The 24,945-nt window shown below is 41.5% G+C and overlaps 1 protein-coding gene across 1 annotated transcript; it reads left to right on the top strand.

The window, feature by feature from the left end:
* The first annotated feature begins 5,511 nt into the window (after window positions 1–5,511).
* Window positions 5,512–22,970, top strand: LOC146004900 (uncharacterized). The gene is made up of 2 exons (XM_083143927.1): window positions 5,512–7,024; window positions 22,873–22,970. Exons 1-2 carry the CDS (start codon window positions 5,512–5,514, stop codon window positions 22,968–22,970), a joined length of 1,611 nt encoding a protein of 536 aa, XP_083000053.1.
* Window positions 22,971–24,945: the final 1,975 nt, after the last annotated feature.

Genomic DNA, 24,945 nt, shown 5'->3' on the forward strand with positions numbered 1-24,945 from the left:
GGCACCATGTTGACAAAAGACTCAAGAAGTCCCGCAACCGACAGAACTCGAAGCGCTCGGATCCTACGGTGACATCACTTTGGTTGAACACAAACGGATGCATTGGTAGGAAACGCAGTGATTTTATGGGCCGTCCCTTTCTGGGAAGTCGGGGACCTTTTGAAAACACACTTTCCCTTCATGCACACCAGGGGGCCTAAGCCAGGTCACCCTCTCCCACAAAATCTTCTCTTCATCTGGCTCTGGTTATCGGCCGCGCCGAAACGCACTGCAGGTAGCTAGGCCTTTCTGGGTTAATTACTTTATGGTTCAGCATGGACATAGGCTTTCAAATTGCAAGAGACAAAATTCTACTGTTTGTTCCTTTTCTGGCGGGAGATGAATGACAAAGATGTCGCGGTTCCTTCAGGTTCTCACACTCAACCCTTGTGCTCATAACCTGCAATGAAGGGAAAGGCCATAATAAGCCTTTGTAATATACCAATTTTATATCCTTCCTTGTAACTTTCCACTAATTTTCAAGAAACATCTGCTTCTTTTTGCCCTACTGTGTTGATTGGTCGACAATTGATGACTGTCAGCTAGTTCGAAGAACAGTTTGATCCAAGAAGTTGTTTCGTAGTTAGCTTTTGTAAACGTGAGATTACGGTAGGATCACGGAGTGCTTGAGATTTCATTTTCATGCTTTGCGAGTGAAATTTCGATTGATTTGGTTCATTTTACTTCGCTCTTTTGCCACACTTGGCTAATTGCGAAGATGGGGATGAGTGATGATATGATTAAATTGATCAATGGACACAACAAACACCCATGCTCAGTCCGGAATTCGAACCCGGCACACCTGGCATCGTAGCACAATGTGCTATACACTCCGCCAAGGGGGTAGGCGAAGTGAAATTTCGAGTGTGAAGCTGCCAGCTTGTTTTCCTCTCGAAAAAGTTGAAGTAGGATCGACTGATCAACCAAATGTCCAACACATTAACTTTCTAAATTGGTGTCCGACTACCACACAGGAGACCGCGTTTGATTCCCAGGGCGGTTGATCTCACATGTGATGAAGAATAAGTCACATTTCAATTAAGGAAGGAAACGAGGTATGTAGTCAACATTTTATAGTAGTGTGCATGCTCTATACCGCGTTTGGTAGAACCTGTCCCGCTTCCCGCGCTAGGGAGCGCTCGACAGTTTCGGTGCCAATGAGAAACGAGAAAAAAATCGTCTGCTGGGCAGCGAGGAGCGAATGGAAGCCAGAAGAGAGGCGCTTACGTAGACGCTGTTGCGACGTTGCGTATTTTAATTGGCTGCCTGGCTTTGACTTTCCCCAACACCGAGAAATGCCAGGGAGCAACTAGCGCGGGAACCGGGACAGGTTCTACCAAACGCAGTTATAGAAATAATACGTTTCAAAATTCTGATTATTTTGTGATTTTTCTTCATTTAGCCTCTACCAGGGTTGTCAAAGGTCCATCTACCCATAAGTTCTATGGGTTTTATTGGGTTCCGTTGCAGGACCGGAACCTTTCTTCTCGCACAATTTAAATTCGGTCCTAGTAGTGTATTGATCCATTAAAAAAAGGTTACTCGATCGTATTTAAATTGATCCGGAAAAAAATCCTGCACCGAATTTTAATTGATCCTGGAAAAAAGGTCCTTGGACAGATTTAAGTTCAGCCGCAAAACAAGGTTCCTGGACCGTATTTAAATTCATACGGAAAAAAGGTTTCTGGACCGAATTGAGGCGTAGAACCCATTTACACTTGCTGATTTTCTCTCCCGGATGTGAAATGAATTTATTTACAATACCTGGACCATTAACAACCCTGGGATTGTTAAAGATTAGGGAACGGATACATTCTAATCCCATTATACGACCGGAATCTATTTTCTCGCGCAATCTAAATTCGTACCAAGTTGCGAATTGTTTCATTTCAATACGGAACTTTGACCCTATTTAAACTGATCCGGAAAAAAATGTTCCTTGACCGTATTTAAATTCATCAAGAAATAAATTTCCTGGACCGAATTGAAATTCATCTGGGAAGAATATTCCTGGACCGAATTGAAAACTTTACAAATGAAAAGGTTCATTACGGTCCAGAACCCATTTACGCTTGCTGATTTTCTCTCCTGGACCGGAATTGAACTGATTTAAAATTCCCGAACCTTTAACAACCCTGGCCTCCACCCGCAAATGCAGACGCTGTGGCTGCTGCTTAGGCGGAAAAGTTGACTACACATACAAATAAAATTTATCCAAAGGTATATAGCGAATAATAGTTGCTTACATAATAATATCATGAAATACGGAGAGCCAAATTACTTATCAAGCATTTTCTGTTATTTGCCTATCCTAGTGGGAGCGAAAATCATTTGCCCTTGCTGGTGAACTCTGTTGCTGCAAATTCAACACGGCGTTTCCTAATTTACATTTCTATTTGGGCCGACAACTCCGTGTTGGAGTGGTTAGCAGGTTACGCTACGAAGCAGAATGTCCCGTGTTCGAATCCCGACCTGAGAATGTGTCTTCTTTGTGATGGTCCTTTCATCAAGTTAATCTTAATTCCTTCTCATCTTCACGATTAGCCAAAAAGTGTCAGACAAGTGAAGTAAAATGAACCAAGTCAATCAATAATGTCTGTTTCGTTATTTTACGCCGCTTTTCTACCTCTTGTGTTAAATGCGACGATGAGACTGAATGATGATCCGAAGGAATAGCGATGCGAGACATGATGCAACCACACCTGTCCAAGGTCCGAACCTTGGACCTCTGGTTTCGTAGTGTGTCACGCTCATGCTTCGGGAGTGGAATCCTTTGAATGAAAAACTATAAAAGTAGGGTGAAAGGAAACAACATTGCACTCTGCAAAAAAGCCATGTTTAGGTCCTCTAAAGAAAAGTACAGTTATTCAGTAAAATTAATTTTGATGGACAAAGCCTCCGAAGTGTTTTTCCATTCGGTGACGCGTGGTCATCACATCGAGTCCCATCTAGCTTTGAGAGTGGAAATCGCTTACATATTGATTTCAAGTAGCTTCTCAATTGTCCTCACGATGTTAGGCCATCACAGAAATTTTGGAGTTCCTACCAGGAATCGAACCTTGAAAGACTAAAACGCAATAATTTGAGCGCGCGGGAATTTTGTTGTTTCTATTGCCATCATATATTCAGTTTTGCACGCGCAAAGAAGATTACTTTTAAGAAACTAGATGTGAGCATAAAATTTCGTATATATCGTCATCATTCTCCAATGTGAACAGTACGACGCCACAAAAAACTCGTGCATGTCTCATAGAATAGTGGTTAAGGGTGTCGCCTTGCAATAAAGGCCTCCGGATTCGATTCTGGTATATACAATATAGATGGCAACTCATTACACAAACATTTCATTTTCGGACCGTTGTCATAATTGTACACCTGATTCCAGCACCCTTTTATACCTAAACCCACGGAAGAGAGTTTTCTTTACTTCTCAATTTTCTTCGAGCAAATTTACAAATCTAAGGAGTAACGACTAATGCCATTGTTCTTGGTATCTCAAATCTGACATAAGAGAAAATACATGGATTTTTAAAGACTGTCTAGATGCCATTAAGTTAATGCGTTCATTGTGCATTTAGATTCCCGAATAATGGCCGTGGATTTCGCGAGTCTATATTCGTACATTTTAGGGGGCTACAGGAGAATATAATGTTCTCTTTCAACAATATATGTATATATATTTATTTATATATATATATATATATATATATATAAATAAAGCACACACACATACTGTACATATATATGGTATATTAATAGTTTGTTAGTTTTTAATGGTTTGATAGAAAAAAATCTTAAGTTTTGCCCCCCCCCCCCCCCCCGAACTGATCAGCCTAGCTACGTCCCTGAGTTCGTGGGATATTATGAATACCTAAACTGTTAACCAATTAATCAATGGGGTGATGTAAACTATTCATCATTTATCCTCTTGATGAGACCACTCGTCATTGGCATGACGAGTTAACGCTTGGCAATGCGAAAGGTGTTTGCCGACCGCCGTAGAGGACGGACGTGTTTTTCGAGTGGTGCTATTTGCGACGTTGCCGGGTGACAGCTCTTAAGATGGGGACGGAGCTTGCTGTGTGGAGAGCGCGTGTGGGGCGATGGAACGCCCGTAGATGCTCAAGTGCTCGGAAATCCTTCGACGTACATAAAGGAAACGTGCACACAGAGACGGCCATTTGTGCCATCCTGCTTACCATGCTGCTAGTGATAGGCGGCGTGGAGTTGAACCCGGGTCCAAACTCGGGAGACGAATTGGACTGCATCTTGGACAAGCTTAAAGCTCTGGACAGTGTACCGTCGGCTATCAAGAATATTAATGACAAACTGGGAACACTACAAGAGGTGTACGAGAAGACGGCGAATATCGAGACGGGGCTAGCATCCATTGGAAGGAGGCTAGAGGAGCTCGAGAGAGAGAACCACTCTCTGCGGGAGGAGAACGAAGATCTGTGGCGTAGGCTTTGTGCAACGGAGGCTGACGTGGACAGAATCATCGGCCACTCGAAAAGGAACAACCTTATTTTCGATGGCATGGAAGAAACTGGCCGTGAGACCTGGCAACAGTGTGAGGACAAAATCAGGAAGCTGGTGAGGGAGAAGATGGGGGTAGAGCTCGACCAGGAGGCTGTCGAGAGAGCTCACAGGCTTAATTACAAGGTGGCCGGCTGCAGACCCATTATAGTGAAGCTGCATCATTACAAAAGGAAGGAGCAGATATTGGCGAATCGGAGGAAACTACGCGGCACATCCGTGTACGTAAGAGAAGATTATTCACCCAGAATTGCGCAGCAGCGACAAGTGCTCACGGGACACATGTTAGATGCCAGGAGGGAAGGGAGACGCGCGTACGTATCTTACGACAAGCTGATTGTAGACGAATATGTTTACAAGACGAACGACGATTGCTCGGACATTATTTGTGTGGGACAACGGAGAGGACGCGACGATCTGCGTGGTGCTGCCGGAGAGGGCGGAAGATATGGCAACAGCGCAAACGAAAGGGATAATGGAGCCTCTGGTGGACAAGAAGAGGACAACGGCACAGGAGAAAGGCGCCCCCAGGAAACAAACTCCGCCGGGGGTACTGGTGCTTGGGGAAGGGGGTTAGTGAACCGGAAAGCCCAGGAACGTTTCCAGGAATTCAACCCAAGAGGAGATCCCAGGTTGCGGAGTCGAAGCAGGGGAGGCGTGCCGTGACCTTTGGACCCGGCTGTAAACGAAGGGAGCATCAGGCAGGAACCAGGTGAGTTTACGCGACATTTGGGAGAAAAGGGGGTGGGGGGTGGTGAGATTGGTGACGAACCCCGAGCGTTTTCGAAACGTGTTTTGAAAATTCTTAGCTGGAATGTGGGGGGATTGCAGGGCAAACTTTCTCGGTCTGAATTCTGTAGATACGTCACCGAATTTGACATTGTGGTATTTGTGGAAACGTGGTTTAGCACGGCGGAGACGCCGCAGGGTCTGGGAATGGTGGGGTATGCACAGATCATGAAGAGACGGGCTGGGAGGGGGCGGTGTCCAGGGGGGCTGATGGTGCTCGTGAAGGAAAGCCTACGGGCGCAACTGACTAAAATAGAGATTGACTGTAATGGGATTCTAGGCGTGCACCTGTGTATAGACAATATTAAATTATGTTTGATTGCACTTTATAACCAACCAGTCTCGTCCAAGTATCACAATGACAGATTCTTCGAGCGAGTAGCTGATTTTCTGCACCTTGTCGAAGATAAATATCCGCAGACGGACGTGCTGTTGCTGGGGGACTTTAATGCGAGAATTGGAGGGGAGGATTGCATGACGAACGGGGAAGAGGGGGGAGGGAGGGTCAGACGAAGCCTAGATCGACAAATAAATGCGGAAGGGAGAAAGTTGCTCAACCTGGCGGAGAGTTTTGAACTAGAGGTCATGAACGGGAAATACGGGAGGGATTTCGAGGGAGATTTCACATTTGTGTGCGAAGCCGGGATGTCTGTGATTGATTATATTTTTTCAACTTGCGGATTGGCCAATAGGGTGGCGGAGTTCTATGTTGACGAGCGGACAGAAAGTCGGCACTTCCCGTTGGTGTTGGAAGTGGAGTGTCCAACCGCGGTTAATCTTAATGCAATGGCGATTCCTTGGCAGAAAGAACAGGAAACCTCGATTCTGAGGCAATATAAGATTTCAGAGGAGGGGCTAGAGTGGTTTCAACAAGGGTTGCAAGATGATATAGCGGTTATGCTTACGAGGGAAATGGAAAGAGCGTTGGGCGAAGGCGAAGTGGAAAGAGGGGTCTCTGTATATTACCACATCATAATGCGAGCAGCGAGGCACATGTTGCGGGACACATGTCAACAAGTTCCCAGCACGGCTGACACGTGGTATAATGATGTATGTAAGATGCAGAAACGAATATTGGATCGGTCTCTAAGGCAATTCCGTGCTCGCAAAACTGAGCAGTCTAGATTAAATTACTTAGAAGAACGCCGGCGTTACGCGCAAGTTTTGGAGAGGGAGAGGGAGAAGTGGGGGGAGAGGAAAGTGAGGGCTCTTCAGGAGGCCATCCAGGGCCGGGATACGAGGGACTTGTGGCGGATTATTCGAAACCTGCAAGGGAGTCGGTACACAATAGGCAGTATCTCTGCACGGAGCTGGGAGGATCATTTTCTCAAGCTGCTGGAAGGGGAGGGGGGTTCAGGGGCTATTCCAAACGAGGGCAGGATCCTGGGTACTTTTGTCCCAATCCTTGACGAAAGTGTGTCGAGGCTGGAATATGATGCGGCTGTTCGCTCGCTGAGGACCGGCAAGGCGGCGGGTATTGATGGAATCGGGCCAGATCTCGTGAAGGTGCTGAATTGTAACGAGCGATTGGCAGAAACGGGAAGGTCTCTGCTCAACAACATCTTCAATAGTGGAACCTTCCCCAAAATATGGAAAACGAGCGTTATTTGTCCTCTATACAAGGGGAAAGGGGATGTAAATGACACTAACAATTACAGAGGTATTTCTCTCCTGCCCGTGTTAGGGAAAGTATATTGTAGTATTCTATACAGCAGATTAAGAAAATGGGCCGATATTTTTGATAAACTGACTCCCCTGCAGGCTGGTTTCAGGTCCAATTATAGCACTGTAGATAATGTTTTTGTCCTGAACACATTGATCCAAAGCAAATTAAACGAGAAAAGGGGGAAATTATATTGCTGTTTTGTTGACTTCGAAAAGGCGTTTGACTCTATCAATAGGCAAATGCTATGGGGGAAGTTATGGGACATGGGGGTTTCGGCTAGAATGATTAATACGCTAATGAATATGTACAGAGGGGTCAAATTTTGTGTCAAATGTGGGCAGGGGGTGGTGTCTGGGCAGCACGAGAGCACGGTAGGCGTCAAACAGGGATGCATACTTTCACCTTTACTTTTCATTCTTTTTATTAATGACGTTGCTAGCTTCGTGGGAGAAGAAGGAGCTGAAACACCGGAGATAGTCGGGACACCGATACCAATGCTTCTCTATGCTGATGATCTCGTTTTAATATCATACGAAGTACAGGGGTTACAGCGGGGATTGAACAGACTTAAACAATATTGCACAACATGGAAGTTGAAGGTAAATACACGAAAAACTAAAATAATGGCGTTCAAGAAAGGTTATGTTTTCGCAGCAATGGAGCGGTGGACCTATGGGGATTCCGAGCTTGAAAGGGTCAAACGTTTCACGTATCTAGGCATCACGCTGAGTATGGCAGGGGAGTGGACAAAGCACATCGAAGGCAGAAAGGGAAAGGCTTCTTATGGGCTGGGCAAGGTAGAGCGACTGCAACGGAAAGTCCCTACAGTCAGTGTAAGATTGCTGGACCAAATTTATGAAGCAACGGTGAAAGCAACCCTATTTTACGGCGCGGAACTATGGGGGAGGGTAGGGGGGCGAGTAGCAAATCAGATACAAGCGCGGTTTTTAAAACAAATACTGGGAATCAGTACGAGTGCAAGCACGTGTGGCGTCCTGAGGGATATGGGAAAACACAGAGAGGATGTCGAAGCGAGAATGAGATGCTTCAAGTACTGGATGAAGCTGGAACAAGGGGCCGGAGACTCACTGAAAGAACAGTGTCTGCGAGTTCAGATTGAGGAAGGGTTCGCACGCCACTGGGCAAGTGGGATTAAGGACGACTTGTACAGAATGGGTCTGGGGGAACTGTGGGAAGAGGTGAGGGGCGGGAGGTGCGAAACTGGGATGTTGCAAATCATAAGGGAGAGATTGGTGGACAGTAGCAGGCAAGACATCATGGCAGAATGTAGGGAGAAGGTAACGCTCGTCGCCGCACAACCGCCAGGGGCGTGGGTGGAATGGGGGAGAAAACGATACATTGATACGTGTACGTACCAGCAAAGAAGTGGATTCGCCTGGTTCCTGCTAGGGGGGTGGAGGCAACACAAACTCAAGGGACCGGACGGTCGTGCCATCTGCACGTTATGCGGCGAAGAGGAGACGAGGGCTCACATCCTACATGAGTGTGTTTGGTCGGCACCCCTCAGACAACGCAAATGGGGGGACAGTGCAAGGGACAACATTGAGCAGACCATCCAGGCTATATGTAGGGAGGAGAGGAGTGGTATAACGAATGTAAATATCAAAGCCCTGGGCTCCTATTTACATGCAGTTTGGAGGGAGCGCAGGAAAATGCTGCAAGGAGTCAGTGAAAGTGAAGGGTACGGAACAGCAGTGGCTCAGGCATAGGTGGAGCATGTAGTGCAGTGTTGTGAAAATGAACAATCTCAAATGTAAGAAGAGGACCACATTGCTATTTATATATGTACATAGTATGTAATTATTTTCCAAATGTTTCTCTTTATCAATGTTTCTGAATGTATGATAAAGGGGGTGCATGTTTAAGGTCGGGGTGTTTATGTAACAATATTGTAAGATACGCACAGCCGAAAGGCTCGTACCAATATCAATAAATATCATATCATATCATACAAAATCACACTAAGGAACTAAGAGGGCGGTGGAGTTTGGCGAAGGACGCTGTGAAAAGCGCTTAAATTTAACGTTTTCTTTCTTTGTTGAATATAACGTTTTAGGACAAAAATTTGCCTGAAAACACGAAGTAAAAACTTAATGAAACTTTGAGTACATGACACATTTATGCAATTTCAATTTGATAAATGTGCACAAATTGCTTTTTTTTTCCAATTTCCCATAAGAAAATACGTAAATAAGCACAGAATAGTTTTGCGATTTGCGGGTAGCACAAACGAAAATGGCCATTATGATGCATACTAATGTAATGCTCAATTCTTATGTGATCAATCTAGAAAGGGCTTTTTTTTTAAAAAGACACTTGCACAGCCAAAAATGCTTGTTTAAAAAACTCATGTAGTAGTAGTATTGATACTATTATTAGCACAAAATCATACAAATGAAGAGCTCATATGCCCGATTTGGCCACACTTAAAACTATGCCAAGATGCCCATATGCCCCAATTTCCCAAGTGTGCACATATTTAAATCTAAAGAATTTTGAGCCCTAGTGTACAAATGAAGAATCATACAGTGTACAAATGAAGAGCTCATATGATTAAACAGCCCGATTTGGCTACACTTAAAACAATGTCAAGAGGAGCATATGCCCCAATCGGCCATGTGTGTACAGTCTTAGAAAATAATACCTGGGCCACGGGACGTAGAATTTCGTAACGTCTTAAAGCCTATTGTTTATGCAACCCAAATAACAAAATATTCGCTTAAGTTTGCCTGGTGATTCCGAGTTCTCGGGAAGGATTGAGCTTTGATAGCATGAGTCACATGACTCGTGCCCCAGCCACAACAAACAGCTGGGTGCTACGATGCCTCCAGAAGAAAATTTCAGCAACTGGTTTCTTGACAAGAGCTACTCGTAAGGAAATACTATTCTTTCAAGTGATATTAGAGTCATTGTCAAGAAGGTTCGCTTAAATGATGGTTCTCATCACAGACCACATGCCACACGTTAATTGTTTTAAGTCCAGTTCATGCACTGGACCTACAGATTAAAGTGGGATCCGAACCAAATGCGTCTCTATTTGGTATTGAATTCGGAAGCCTTTCATTACATGGCGAAGACGTTACCACTACGACATCAGAGAGGCAATGGAACCCCTTGAAAAAGAGATAAGCGAAAATTGCTACGTGACAAACCATATTTGCCCGTAAATTTTAAAAATAAGACAATATTTTGTACTGACAGTTTCGAACCGTGGGAGTCCCGGGTTCGATACCCGGTGGAGGCACAAATGGTTCGGATCCCACTTTAAACTGTAGGTCCAGTCCCGATTAGCCTTACTGCGCATAAAGTGGACTTAAAACACCAAATCAAACCAAACCAAATCGAACCGTGGGAGAGGCATATATTTTTTTGTACCATCGTCCATTTCACGAGTTTATAATTCTTCCTCACCGACACGAGTAACGCGAGTGGTAGAAGAAAAGCGAAGTAAAATAACTGAAACAGAAATAAAAGGAAAAAGCGAAATAAATTTTATTCATAATATTCTGCAGTCACTTGAGTTGTATTCACGGGATGCTATCTTTAAAGAAAGCCGTGGTCTCTTCCTTGTCTTTTTCGCTTTCTTTGTGCTCTTGCTTCCCCCGTCACGATTGGTCTAAAACTAATTAATGCGACGTTAATTAAACAATCCAAACAACGAAACAATGCACAATCAACTGCACAAAACAACATTCCAAATGTTTTCGAATCGGAAAACAATTGAGATGCTGTAAAATGACTTAAGATGCAGTAATAAAGTGGGAATTCGGTACCGTATAGAATTAAATCGGTAGAGATGTTCGATTTGATTGGATGTTTGTTATTTAGATTTGCTATTCTTTCACTTTTGGCAAATAGCGACGATGAAGATGAATGATGCTATGATGAAATTGATGAAGGGACACTCACCAAGGACACCCACGCCCAAGTCGAGATTCTAACCAGGGACCCATGGCATCGTAGCGCGCTGTGCTAACCACTCCTCCATGGAGTGGACATTATACCATATTTTGTGTGCTCCATTGGGATCAATCAATGGAATGAATAGGCATATTATATGATTAAAAAATTCATATCATAATACCACGTCATATTATTCGGCACGAAGTAACATCAGAGACATTCAATCTTGCATTTTTGCCTTTCAACTAATTCTTTGAATTCAGGTTAATCACAACAATAAGATAAATTATGAAGCAAATGATAGTGAATGTGGGATATTATTACGAATTACCTGACAGAAACAACATTAAGCAGGCTCGGTGGTCAAGCTCATTAAGTGATTGACATTCGATATCGTCGCCAAAGTTCCCGGGTTTGAGTACCGTCCTTGTCGGGGGTGTTTGCCTATTTCGTCATCAATTTCATGTAATGGTCACTCGTCCTTATCGTCGCGATCATCGAACAGGGAATAAAAATTATAAAAATAAATACGATGGAAGAGTACTTATTTCATCTCTCACGAAATCTCCTACAAAACCGGAATATATGAAATACATGTATATTCATTCACATACATTTTCGATTTCTATATTTAACTAATCGAGACCGAGAACGGGAGAGCAATTTTCAATTCGACATACAGAGAGACGGAGACACTGTCAAGTCTCGTTTCTTCTTGGCACCTCCGTAATCGAGTTGTTCTGTTTGTCATTGGCTTTGTATTGGCAATTATTGTCATTATTCTTCCCCTGCAGGTAAACCATAACGATGAATTATGATGAAATGAAGCAGATAAAAGGGCAAGAACAAGAAAGTCATGCCTGTTCGGGACTCCAACCCAGAACCTTATGTAACGAGATTTGAAATTCTGGAGAAGGCGTCCGTGTTTCGCTTGGTTTTCTCTTTCCTCTACTTCTCTTATATTATCATACATGTATAATAAAAATGGATCTGATACGATATGTTGCGATTCATAATTGTGCTGGTTAGATGCTACAGATGTGAACTCTAACCTGCAATATATTATTCCCTTTTGTTTCGTATCTGGTTGAACATGAAATTTTCTTACACTGTGACAATTTCTTTCTTAGTTTTGGTTTGGTGCACAGATATGCTAATCTGGACTCGACCTTCAGTTTAAAGTGGGATACTAACCACTATGTGCATCCACCGTGTATCAAACCCGGGATCCACTGATTACAAGGCAACGACGTTATCACTACGCCATCAAGGAGGCCCCATGACAAAATGTTATTCACTCGATCTCTACCATAATTTATTTGAGCATTTACATTTTCTTCTTCTTTTTTTCCTTTTGTTAACTACTCTTATACAACTCTTTTTGCGTCTTCGAATTTCTTCTTGTTTCAGGAAAAAATAATACATGCAGGCTGTATAAAAATCCCCCGTTCAAATAGATAAAACGTTCACTCTCGAGAACTAATTTACATGTTTATCACTAACGTAACCATTAGGAAGGAAATTATTGAAATGTTAACTGATATAACTGCAGATGAAACAATACTTACAGCCACTGACGAAATATCTATTCTTGTGTAGCCTCACAGACAACAAGTATATGGTGAGTCATTCACTCTTGCTGACTACGGGCGAAGGTCACTGAACTAAAGGATGGTGGCAAGTAAGCAGGCTTCAGCTCTACCAAAGACGAGGTCACGTGTTCCAGTTATCAATGGCGTACGAAATAAGGAGGAACACAGCTATCTGACGTATGTTTTGGTCCCGTCATTGCACGTAAAACACTTTATCATCGTGGCCTTGAAGTTCCCTCAGGGCACTCCTACGTAAAGGCTTCTCAGCTACAAGGATATCTTCCCCATTGAGTGGAGGAAAAGTGGGTGCGTATAGAGGTCCTTCAACTTTCGTATTCTTTTTCATTTCAGAACCCGTGCTGTATCGTCGACTTAATCCAATCTATCCGATGTAGGTTTTAGGTTCTGTTTCTGTTCGGTTATTTCACGTTGTCTTCCTGCTTATGTTATTCGCGACGAAGGTTCTGGATTCGATAATCTGGACAATAACGGGATTGTGTTGGTTGCTTGATTTGGTGTCTTAAGTCCACTTTATGTCCTGTTAGGCTAATCGTGAATGGACCTACAGTTTAAAGGGGGATCCGAACCACTATGTTCCTCCACCGAGTATCGAACCCGGGATCCCTTAATTACAAGGCGCCCACGATCCCACTGTGTTCGAAACGAATGAATCAAATTTGAGTGATATGATATGCAACCATTGGAAGACTATTGAAAGAAAAGCTATGGGAACCTGCCAGTTTTTCTACTGCAGACAGGAAACCATAAACATGGAAGAGAAGCTTATATTCTATGAAATCTGACGCTATGTGCTCGAATACTGGCTAAATATAATCCATAGAGGCATAGCAACGTTAAACAACCTCTTATAATACAAAGATTGTGTGCGCCTCACTGATGGCGTAGTGGAAGGCCTTGTAATCAAGGGGTCTGGGGTACGATACCAGGTGATCGCACATAGTGGTTCGGATCCCACTTTAAACTGTATGGACTTCAGATTAGTCTGTCTGTGCCGGTGACTCAGTCGGTAACGCGTCTGACTACCGTGCTATAGGTCCCGGGTTCGATTCCCGGCCGGTTCAAGCCCGCGAACTTTTCTAACGTTGGAAGCGGCCCCAGCGCCCACCCAGCGTCGAATGACATGGGTACCTGGGGGAAACCCTGGGGGTAAAGGCGGTCAGGGGCGTGATGCTGATCACATCACCCCCACGCACGAACGAATCAAGAAAGTGTGGGGCGTTACCCCCACACCCCCTATACGCCTTCATGGCGTAGCGCCAAGCACAGGTGAGAACTTTACCTTTTTTTTCTTTTTTGCATAAAGTGGACTTACAACAAAATTTAAACTTGCGATAAAGATTATGATAAGGTATTAAAGAATTGGGTCTAACACATTTTTTTATTGTTTACCAATGACATTGTTAACTAATATTCTTAATTTCAGTTTCAAGATGAAATCGGCTACGAAATAAAAGGAGTGGGTTCATATTTCTGTTACGAAATTCCACTTTTGTAGTAGATCTGTGCCACACTAAGTTGTGACAATAAACAAATCTGAGACACTTTCAAAGTATTAAATTGCTATCTACGTATTTGGGAAAAATCTTTCAATATAATACTTTTTTTGGACGCGTCAAATCATAGTATTTAATTCCTGTTTTAGCAGCTTTAAGAAACCTGATTTTTTGGGGGGGGGTTACAAATGCCCTTTCTGCTCCCGTCAAGTTACGCCTATGACAAACAGGAATTCAAAGTAAAAGACTGTCCCGACTAAATCGGGAGACACGTCTGATAGATTTACAATTGGGAAAATCATAATTAAGCGTGTAGTTGAAAACAACCTATTTTCATATATTGCATGCAGCTCTACTTTTTCTGCAATGTGGATCAAGAACTGGGGACGTGGAGAAGCACAACACTCCACGTAACCAATAGTCACGTGACCCTCTTTGCTTTCCTGTCATGTTGACCTTCGCGTGGAACACATTTATCGGTGTTAAGACAGGCAAAATCACCCGATCATCGAAGGGTGCAATATGTGTTGCCTACCCTCCTGCATTACTTGCTCCTATTAAAGCCTTATGGGGAAGAACTTTTTTCCATGACTGTACATATTTAAATCTAAATAATTTTGAGCCCTAGTGTACAAATGAAGAACCCCCCTCAGACAGATTTGGCCATGTGTGCAAAGGCTGAATCTCTCAGTTTGTTGTCCATAAGCTTGTCAAAAATATGCCCCTCTTGATATTGTTTTGGCTACACTTAAAACTAAGCCAAAAATGCTCATATGAGCTTTTGATTACACAATAATATAATGTAATATATGCTTAAATACTTGTTACCTGGAATATGCTCAATATTTTAATTGGACACCAGCCTCAACTCATATATCTAATACTAAGACAATGTAATATGCAGAGGCCTTCTAGAATTGCTCTGTGACTCTCTCATTTCTTACATCATAAACATATGATTTTTCACCTATAAGAATAACACTACATATGGTGTCATCAGGAAGTGTATCATGGAATTCACAGATAATTTTAATGTTTGTCCTGTCATTAACCACAACTTGTTTTCTTTTTGAAGTGTTGATGACAAACATGGGTCTCTGTGCTTTGAATTCATCTGGTGTGTAATACATGTCTGTATTGCCAGTAGTGACCCTTTTGTATGCTGTAAATGCTTCATATAATTTGAGGAAATCATCCTTGGACATGTTTAAATTATAATTTTCTCTAGGGAACACCTCATTTCTGCCATTTTTAAGATATATGTTCTTGATGTTGCAGCTATCAAATTTACTTGAATTTTTTTCCTGATTATTGTGTCTTCCAGTCTGAAACAGTACCACCACAAAATCTGGCATGTCATATTGTATACTGGAGAATGAATTTGTAGCATCAAACTCATAATAGGTACCAGTGGCAGGCTTCTGTACACATTGATATGTATAAAATTGTAAAGGTACCTGTGGATTTTTTATTATATCTGCTTTGTATTTAAGAGCATAACTGGCCTCATATTCAACAACCGGGATTCTTAGCTCCATAGTCTGAATAATGCATTTGCCTTCATCAGGTAGGGTATTAGGCAGAGCTTCCCCTGTAGAGTTTAATGTACTGTACCTCATCAAAGCATTATTATCATTGGCAGCTCTTCTAAATGTGATTCTTAAACCACCCTTCCACATAATATCTTTGTAATCTGAGAAGAATCCTGGCAACAGGCGCATGGGGAACAGCACTGTATGGCTTTTAGATATAATTTTATCACCAGCCTCAAATCCACCTATTTTGTAGTAAGAAGCCTCGGTCTTGGATAATTTTAGTGTGGCCAAAGCTGTAGAGGTAATGCCAGGGTAATCTACTCTGTTTATAACAACACCATGTTTTCTGATCTCAATTTCAGAGAACAGATGTGGCACAAAATTGTCCACCAATCTTATATTTGAATTTGCCGGATAATCTGTACCATCGAGCTTTACAACATCAAATTTGATGTATAGATCTGCTCTGTGGGGGTGTATAAAGCCATCCCCTACATTAAGATCAACCTCAATCTCTGTGTTGGGTTGATTTAAATTTGCAAAGGTCCTCCTGTTTGGGGGGAATGATTGTAGCTCATAACTCTCAATATTTTCCATTTTTTTTGTATGTATTTTTATTTAAATATTAATCTCTATGATTGCAGTTGTTGTGGCTCCAGCAAAATCAACTAATTCTTCTTTTTCATTAGTGACCATCAACTCAATGTAATCTATTCTATTATGACACACAGGAAAATATAATGTTGGTGATGGAGTGTATATGATGGGCTCCATAAATTCAGAGTTAGGTTTGAATGTTGCAATGATGCCAGTTTGTTCGTGAGTGCCTATGCCATTTGATTTGGTGATCATACCCTCGGCCACATTACAGTGAATATTTAGAGTCTCTATGGCTAAGAATTTAGGTATATTAATAGCAGTGTGTTTAATGGCCGGTTCAAGTTTTGTGTTGTTCTCAAAGCCTAACAGCTCTCCTATAGTACCCAGATCCACTGTTTCTGTAGCAGATACAATCTCTACTCTGTGAGTGACAGAATTTTGAGTTAATACTATACCTCTGGGTAACTGAGCATTTAAAGTGGAGAGATTATACTGCCCTGGAGTGATGACAATTTTTTGATCCCCTACTGCAATTGTGTTGTTGTGGTGTGTAATATTAGGGATCAAGTACATGCCATAAAATGCTCTGAGAGCTATTGTTTTGGGATACACTATATCTTCATGTAATCTAAGTTTCAATATTGAATTTTGGCTGGTGAGATGGAATACCCCCATGATGTTTCAGATACCACAGGGCTTTTTGAAAATTTTCAATTGATGGTTTATTTATTTGAGACATATATCTAAGAACAGATAAACACAGATGTCCACAATTAACATCTTTGAAATTTTGAACACGGGCATTATTGTAATAAAGATTAGCTGATTTTAGATATTTTACTAAATTTTCAGGTGGAATACCTCCAAATGAATCAAACACAAATGCCTCATTTTTTAAATATTTAAGATAACAAATCCAGTGAGTGCCCTGATTTTTGTACTTATCCAAATTAACTATGCCACACTCTTTGTTGAGTGGTTGTTCTGGCAAAGAATCAGACATGTACACACCTCTAAAATTTTTGATGCCCAGTGGCTTGATTAAAGCTTCAATATCTTGGTTTGTAAGCGGCTCTTGTTTTTTTTAAACTTATTCATGGCTCTCTTAACACCTTTGCCTTGTTTTTCCATGGCCAGGTTATGGCGCTTCAATTCATCTAATTCTGCCTTATTCTTCTTGGCATCTATTACTGTTTTTGCTATGGCAGCTGATCCCGCAGCCAAGCTCCCCACAGCCCCAAGTGCTGCTAAGATGGCCGGGATAGTAAATATAAATCCACCCACATGTGATTTTTTCCTGGATTGCTGTAATTTTTTTTTAATTGGGGGGTACTAAGCAACATTTTCATACCATGGCCCTTGGCAAGACAAGAATTTTTTTTCTTGCGCTGCTTTTTGGTTAAAAGACTATCAATAGTTTTAAGAGATTTAAGACCTCCATAAGGTATCTGATACATAACACCCTTGGCCTTCATCCTAGGTTTATTATATACATATTCACAACCCCCACCCCAGTTTTTGTTTGGTGTTCATAGCTATGGTGGTCCCCAATGCTGCTATTCTTTCACTTAAAGAAGCATCTTTGCTTACAAATCTACCAAATGCAGCCTCTTCTAATTTCTTGTCTGCAACATGTCTCTTGTCAAGATCAGAATGTGTGTTGTATGCTGTGTCATGGTCTCTACAAGCAGCATCTAGGGGATTAACACCAGGATCACCTCTGTTTAATCTATGGTCCAATTTTGTACCGGGACCACAATACTGATAGCCTGGAATGTGTAGTTCAAATGGCAGCTTGTTTATAATGTCATTAACCAGCCCCCGACCCTCAGAGATATTCCAAAATTTAGGTGGTAGAGTATTAATAATTTTTCTAAGATATCCAATCCCCTTAATGTCATTCACTATAAAATTAGACAATTTTGTGCTTATCATGTCCATAATTCCAACCTTTTCATTGTAAAAATTGTGGTTGCCAGCATTTTCCTCCCCAGCTATCACCAGCAACCTATCTACAAGTTTCCTGACATCATCAACCCACACAAATTCTTTAGGCAGGGTGTTGTAATGTTTGATTCCACTACCTGTCTTGATCTGTGACCATATGGGCTTGATTAAGTTGTTGTATTTTGCTCCACTTCTAGACTTGACTTTTTTTTGTGTGGGATCATTGTTCTGGTATAGAGCATCTGATTTTATTAATATTTCTTTGTAATGTTCAGAATCTCATCTTGGAGAAAAAGGTGCTTTTGTTAAGTATCCTGGAACACCTGGATTGTGGGAACTGATGACTAAGAAGAGACCTGGCAGCTATACAAATCAAGATTATGAACATTATGCCAGGTCTCTTCTTAGTCATCAGTTCCCACAATCCAGGTGTTCCAGGATACTTAACAAAAGCACCTTTTTCTCCAAGATGAGATTCTGAACATTACAAAGAAATATTAATAAAATCAGATGCTCTATACCAGAACAATGATCCCACACAAAAAAAAGTCAAGTCTAGAAGTGGAGCAAAATACAACAACTTAATCAAGCCCATATGGTCACAGATCAAGACAGGTAGTGGAATCAAACATTACAACACCCTGCCTAAAGAATTTGTGTGGGTTGATGATGTCAGGAAACTTGTAGATAGGTTGCTGGTGATAGCTGGGGAGGAAAATGCTGGCAACCACAATTTTTACAATGAAAAGGTTGGAATTATGGACATGATAAGCACAAAATTGTCTAATTTTATAGTGAATGACATTAAGGGGATTGGATATCTTAGAAAAATTATTAATACTCTACCACCTAAATTTTGGAATATCTCTGAGGGTCGGGGGCTGGTTAATGACATTATAAACAAGCTGCCATTTGAACTACACATTCCAGGCTATCAGTATTGTGGTCCCGGTACAAAATTGGACCATAGATTAAACAGAGGTGATCCTGGTGTTAATCCCCTAGATGCTGCTTGTAGAGACCATGACACAGCATACAACACACATTCTGATCTTGACAAGAGACATGTTGCAGACAAGAAATTAGAAGAGGCTGCATTTGGTAGATTTGTAAGCAAAGATGCTTCTTTAAGTGAAAGAATAGCAGCATTGGGGACCACCATAGCTATGAACACCAAACAAAAACTGGGGTGGGGGTTGTGAATATGTATATAATAAACCTAGGATGAAGGCCAAGGGTGTTATGTATCAGATACCTTATGGAGGTCTTAAATCTCTTAAAACTATTGATAGTCTTTTAACCAAAAAGCAGCGCAAGAAAAAAAATTCTTGTCTTGCCAAGGGCCATGGTATGAAAATGTTGCTTAGTACCCCCCAATTAAAAAAAAATTACAGCAATCCAGGAAAAAATCACATGTGGGTGGATTTATATTTACTATCCCGGCCATCTTAGCAGCACTTGGGGCTGTGGGGAGCTTGGCTGCGGGATCAGCTGCCATAGCAAAAACAGTAATAGATGCCAAGAAGAATAAGGCAGAATTAGATGAATTGAAGCGCCATAACCTGGCCATGGAAAAACAAGGCAAAGGTGTTAAGAGAGCCATGAATAAGTTTAAAAAAAACAAGAGCCGCTTACAAACCAAGATATTGAAGCTTTAATCAAGCCACTGGGCATCAAAAATTTTAGAGGTGTGTACATGTCTGATTCTTTGCCAGAACAACCACTCAACAAAGAGTGTGGCATAGTTAATTTGGATAAGTACAAAAATCAGGGCACTCACTGGATTTGTTATCTTAAATATTTAAAAAATGAGGCATTTGTGTTTGATTCATTTGGAGGTATTCCACCTGAAAATTTAGTAAAATATCTAAAATCAGCTAATCTTTATTACAATAATGCCCGTGTTCAAAATTTCAAAGATGTTAATTGTGGACATCTGTGTTTATCTGTTCTTAGATATATGTCTCAAATAAATAAACCATCAATTGAAAATTTTCAAAAAGCCCTGTGGTATCTGAAACATCATGGGGGTATTCCATCTCACCAGCCAAAATTCAATATTGAAACTTAGATTACATGATGATATAGTGTATCCCAAAACAATAGCTCTCAGAGCATTTTATGGCATGTACTTGATCCCTAATATTACACACCACAACAACACAATTGCAGTAGGGGATCAAAAAATTGTCATCACTCCAGGGCAGTATAATCTCTCCACTTTAAATGCTCAGTTACCCAGAGGTATAGTATTAACTCAAAATTCTGTCACTCACAGAGTAGAGATTGTATCTGCTACAGAAACAGTGGATCTGGGTACTATAGGAGAGCTGTTAGGCTTTGAGAACAACACAAAACTTGAACCGGCCATTAAACACACTGCTATTAATATACCTAAATTCTTAGCCATAGAGACTCTAAATATTCACTGTAATGTGGCCGAGGGTATGATCACCAAATCAAATGGCATAGGCACTCACGAACAAACTGGCATCATTGCAACATTCAAACCTAACTCTGAATTTATGGAGCCCATCATATACACTCCATCACCAACATTATATTTTCCTGTGTGTCATAATAGAATAGATTACATTGAGTTGATGGTCACTAATGAAAAAGAAGAATTAGTTGATTTTGCTGGAGCCACAACAACTGCAATCATAGAGATTAATATTTAAATAAAAATACATACAAAAAAAATGGAAAATATTGAGAGTTATGAGCTACAATCATTCCCCCCAAACAGGAGGACCTTTGCAAATTTAAATCAACCCAACACAGAGATTGAGGTTGATCTTAATGTAGGGGATGGCTTTATACACCCCCACAGAGCAGATCTATACATCAAATTTGATGTTGTAAAGCTCGATGGTACAGATTATCCGGCAAATTCAAATATAAGATTGGTGGACAATTTTGTGCCACATCTGTTCTCTGAAATTGAGATCAGAAAACATGGTGTTGTTATAAACAGAGTAGATTACCCTGGCATTACCTCTACAGCTTTGGCCACACTAAAATTATCCAAGACCGAGGCTTCTTACTACAAAATAGGTGGATTTGAGGCTGGTGATAAAATTATATCTAAAAGCCATACAGTGCTGTTCCCCATGCGCCTGTTGCCAGGATTCTTCTCAGATTACAAAGATATTATGTGGAAGGGTGGTTTAAGAATCACATTTAGAAGAGCTGCCAATGATAATAATGCTTTGATGAGGTACAGTACATTAAACTCTACAGGGGAAGCTCTGCCTAATACCCTACCTGATGAAGGCAAATGCATTATTCAGACTATGGAGCTAAGAATCCCGGTTGTTGAATATGAGGCCAGTTATGCTCTTAAATACAAAGCAGATATAATAAAAAATCCACAGGTACCTTTACAATTTTATACATATCAATGTGTACAGAAGCCTGCCACTGGTACCTATTATGAGTTTGATGCTACAAATTCATTCTCCAGTATACAATATGACATGCCAGATTTTGTGGTGGTACTGTTTCAGACTGGAAGACACAATAATCAGGAAAAAAATTCAAGTAAATTTGATAGCTGCAACATCAAGAACATATATCTTAAAAATGGCAGAAATGAGGTGTTCCCTAGAGAAAATTATAATTTAAACATGTCCAAGGATGATTTCCTCAAATTATATGAAGCATTTACAGCATACAAAAGGGTCACTACTGGCAATACAGACATGTATTACACACCAGATGAATTCAAAGCACAGAGACCCATGTTTGTCATCAACACTTCAAAAAGAAAACAAGTTGTGGTTAATGACAGGACAAACATTAAAATTATCTGTGAATTCCATGATACACTTCCTGATGACACCATATGTAGTGTTATTCTTATAGGTGAAAAATCATATGTTTATGATGTAAGAAATGAGAGAGTCACAGAGCAATTCTAGAAGGCCTCTGCATATTACATTGTCTTAGTATTAGATATATGAGTTGAGGCTGGTGTCCAATTAAAATATTGAGCATATTCCAGGTAACAAGTATTTAAGCATATATTACATTATATTATTGTGTAATCAAAAGCTCATATGAGCATTTTTGGCTTAGTTTTAAGTGTAGCCAAAACAATATCAAGAGGGGCATATTTTTGACAAGCTTATGGACAACAAACTGAGAGATTCAGCCTTTGCACACATGGCCAAATCTGTCTGAGGGGGGTTCTTCATTTGTACACTAGGGCTCAAAATTATTTAGATTTAAATATGTACACACATGGCCGATTGGGGCATATGCTCCTCTTGACATTGTTTTAAGTGTAGCCAAATTGGGCTGTTTAATCATATGAGCTCTTCATTTGTACACTGTATGATTCTTCATTTGTACAGTAGGGCTCAAAATTCTTTAGATTTAAATATGTGCACACTTGGGAAATTGGGGCATATGGGCATCTTGGCATAGTTTTAAGTGTCGCCAAATCGGGCATATGAGCTCTTCATTTGTATGATTTTGTGCTAATAATAGTATCAATACTACTACTTCATGTATTATCAACGGCGAAAGATACGGCCGCCAGCATGTTCTGAAATCGCAAGCGGTTCGCCACTTGGCCACTAGATGGCTCTGTTGCAAAATTGCCCCAGGCTGACTGGGAGGGCTAGTTCGCCCGTGTGTTTGAATCCTCTGCACAGCTGGGTTCCGTCCCCTCGTCGGCAAAGGTATCTTAGCTGTCACTGCTTGAATTATTGCCTCTTCCCCAGGCAAGAAACCAAGGGTAAAAACACAGTGCGGCACAAGGAACCTTGCTAATCGAAAGAAGCCAGGTCAAGCTATAAAAATGTCAGGATATAATGAATGAACCAGATGTCGGACAGGCACCTCGAATAAGCCTCAAACTTGTCCCCATCATTTCCGTTGAGCGGAACTCTGTCAAAAGAAACTGGGAAAATGAGGAGGGAGTCTTCCATGAAGGGGAGAAGTGGACCAATCACAGAACTTTCCACTTCAAAAAAGGGACCCAAAATCAAACCGTGTTTGATCCTGGGAACATCTTGCGATGAGCGGGGCTCCACTATGTTTTTCCCCATTCAACTCCATGGTTTTGAATTGCCGGAAACTTGTCCCTGCGAGTTCAGGCAATTAGCGATGAGGGATGTGCTTCACTGTGTTTTTACCCCAAGAAAGAACAAAGACCATCCGTTTGTGTATGTTTAGGTGTAGAGAAGCAGAGCATATTTGCTGTGAATTGGAATCAGTGACACTTTATATCGAACCCTACCGCCAAGGACGTATTTTGAAAAACTTATTAAGTTCAAAATAATGAAAATAACTAAATAATATAATAACTACAATTAAAACCCCTATCGCACGGAACTGGATTTCTAGTAGGAATGCCCTAGTTGTCGCTGAACTAACTTTTTAGGTAGCAATCATGGCCGCCTGGCTGACTGCTTGACTGGTTTTACAGCGCCTTGAATAACGTAGTGTGGAAAACGGCACAGTTCTGCGCGCTCTGGCTGGTTCCACTCGAAAATGATCCGCTAGAGGCGCTGGTGTTGAACCCGGTGCTTGGTATTCGTCTGCTTATAATGGAAGTAAATGGAGTTTTCGCAGCAACGTCTGATTCTTTTACATGAAGCATTTCTATGAATGTGATAATTGCTATGATATTTGGTAAAGTGGTCGCGAAGATATTAACGAACATTCTAGACAGTCGACCACGTCCTGTTATCGTCATACTTTCGTTAATAATACGGGAGAAAAAATACGCGTGGAATGCTCTTGGCAACTAAATTTTTGTGTATGAATTAGGTTCATTATTATTATCATTATCATTATTTCTTTTAAAGATATACACACTGAAGCATTTGTATTTTTGATATTTACTGTCTCTTTTCTTCCGCTTTAAACTAATCGCGGCGATGATGATAATGATGATTCCATGAAACGACAAGGGGAACCCCACAAAACTGTCTTAGCGCCATCGACATGAGTGTAAGGAAACTTTCAAACCAATAGGACAAGCGACACGGGATGTTCACACTGTCACACTAGTGACACACACTTCCAGACTGTAAAATAGCATTCGTTGCACATGAGGGTCCAAACAGCAAACGACACGTTCATATGGCGTATTCGCGTGCTACTTGTTATTTCGGTCGGAAAGCTCCTTAAAGGAAGGGTGCTCAGACCGAAGTGACGCGCTACAGGGGGAGTTCCCAACTAAGTGACAAGCGACATGGTGCCTTCAGCCTATTGGCAAGCGTTCGCTGCTAATTGTGCGAACAACAGATAGGCGACACGAAAACCGCACATTACAACAACAGATCTAGGCGACACGATAAGTCACACGTGTCGCTTTGTGGCTTGTGCGTCGCTCAAACTGGGCCATCTCCTCAATAGCTTGCAACATGTTGCCGTGGTTTGTTGTTCGCGCATGCGCGATGCAATGAGTGTCTTGCTTTAGGGAGATTGTGAACCAAAGCGACAAGGGGCACGCGACACTTGTCGCTTGAGGAGTTCACCAACCGAACGCTGGCCTGTGCTTCCCGCCATGCCGCTACGATGTGTAATGTTGCTCTTGATTGGCTCGTTTCTAAGCAACATGTGTCGCTTCGGTGTGAAAGTTGCCTTGGACCGAAGGACCCGTGTCGCTTTGGTGTGAAATCCTCGTATCGTTTGTCGCGTGTCTCTTTGGTGTAAAATCTCCTTGAGGAAACGGTGCAGTCAGAGCTTGTGTCCCTACGGTTCGAAAGGCTGCATTGATTACGGACTGCTCGCTTCCAAGCGACACTTGTGGTTTGTTGCCTCGGTATGAAATATCTCTCAGGATA

Source organism: Lepisma saccharinum, chromosome 22 (assembly GCF_977018435.1).
Source record: "Lepisma saccharinum chromosome 22, izLepSacc3.1, whole genome shotgun sequence".
In the NCBI taxonomy this organism is placed as follows: domain Eukaryota; kingdom Metazoa; phylum Arthropoda; class Insecta; order Zygentoma; family Lepismatidae; genus Lepisma; species Lepisma saccharinum.

Bases quoted from the DNA above. Each gene is read 5' to 3' on its own strand.
- LOC146004900 (XM_083143927.1), top strand. From the start codon at position 5,512: ATGGTGGGGTATGCACAGATCATGAAGAGACGGGCTGGGAGGGGGCGG. The intron at 7,025-22,872 runs GTATTTCTCTCC...CCTCTTCCCCAG, and splicing joins TGACACTAACAATTACAGAG to GCAAGAAACCAAGGGTAAAA.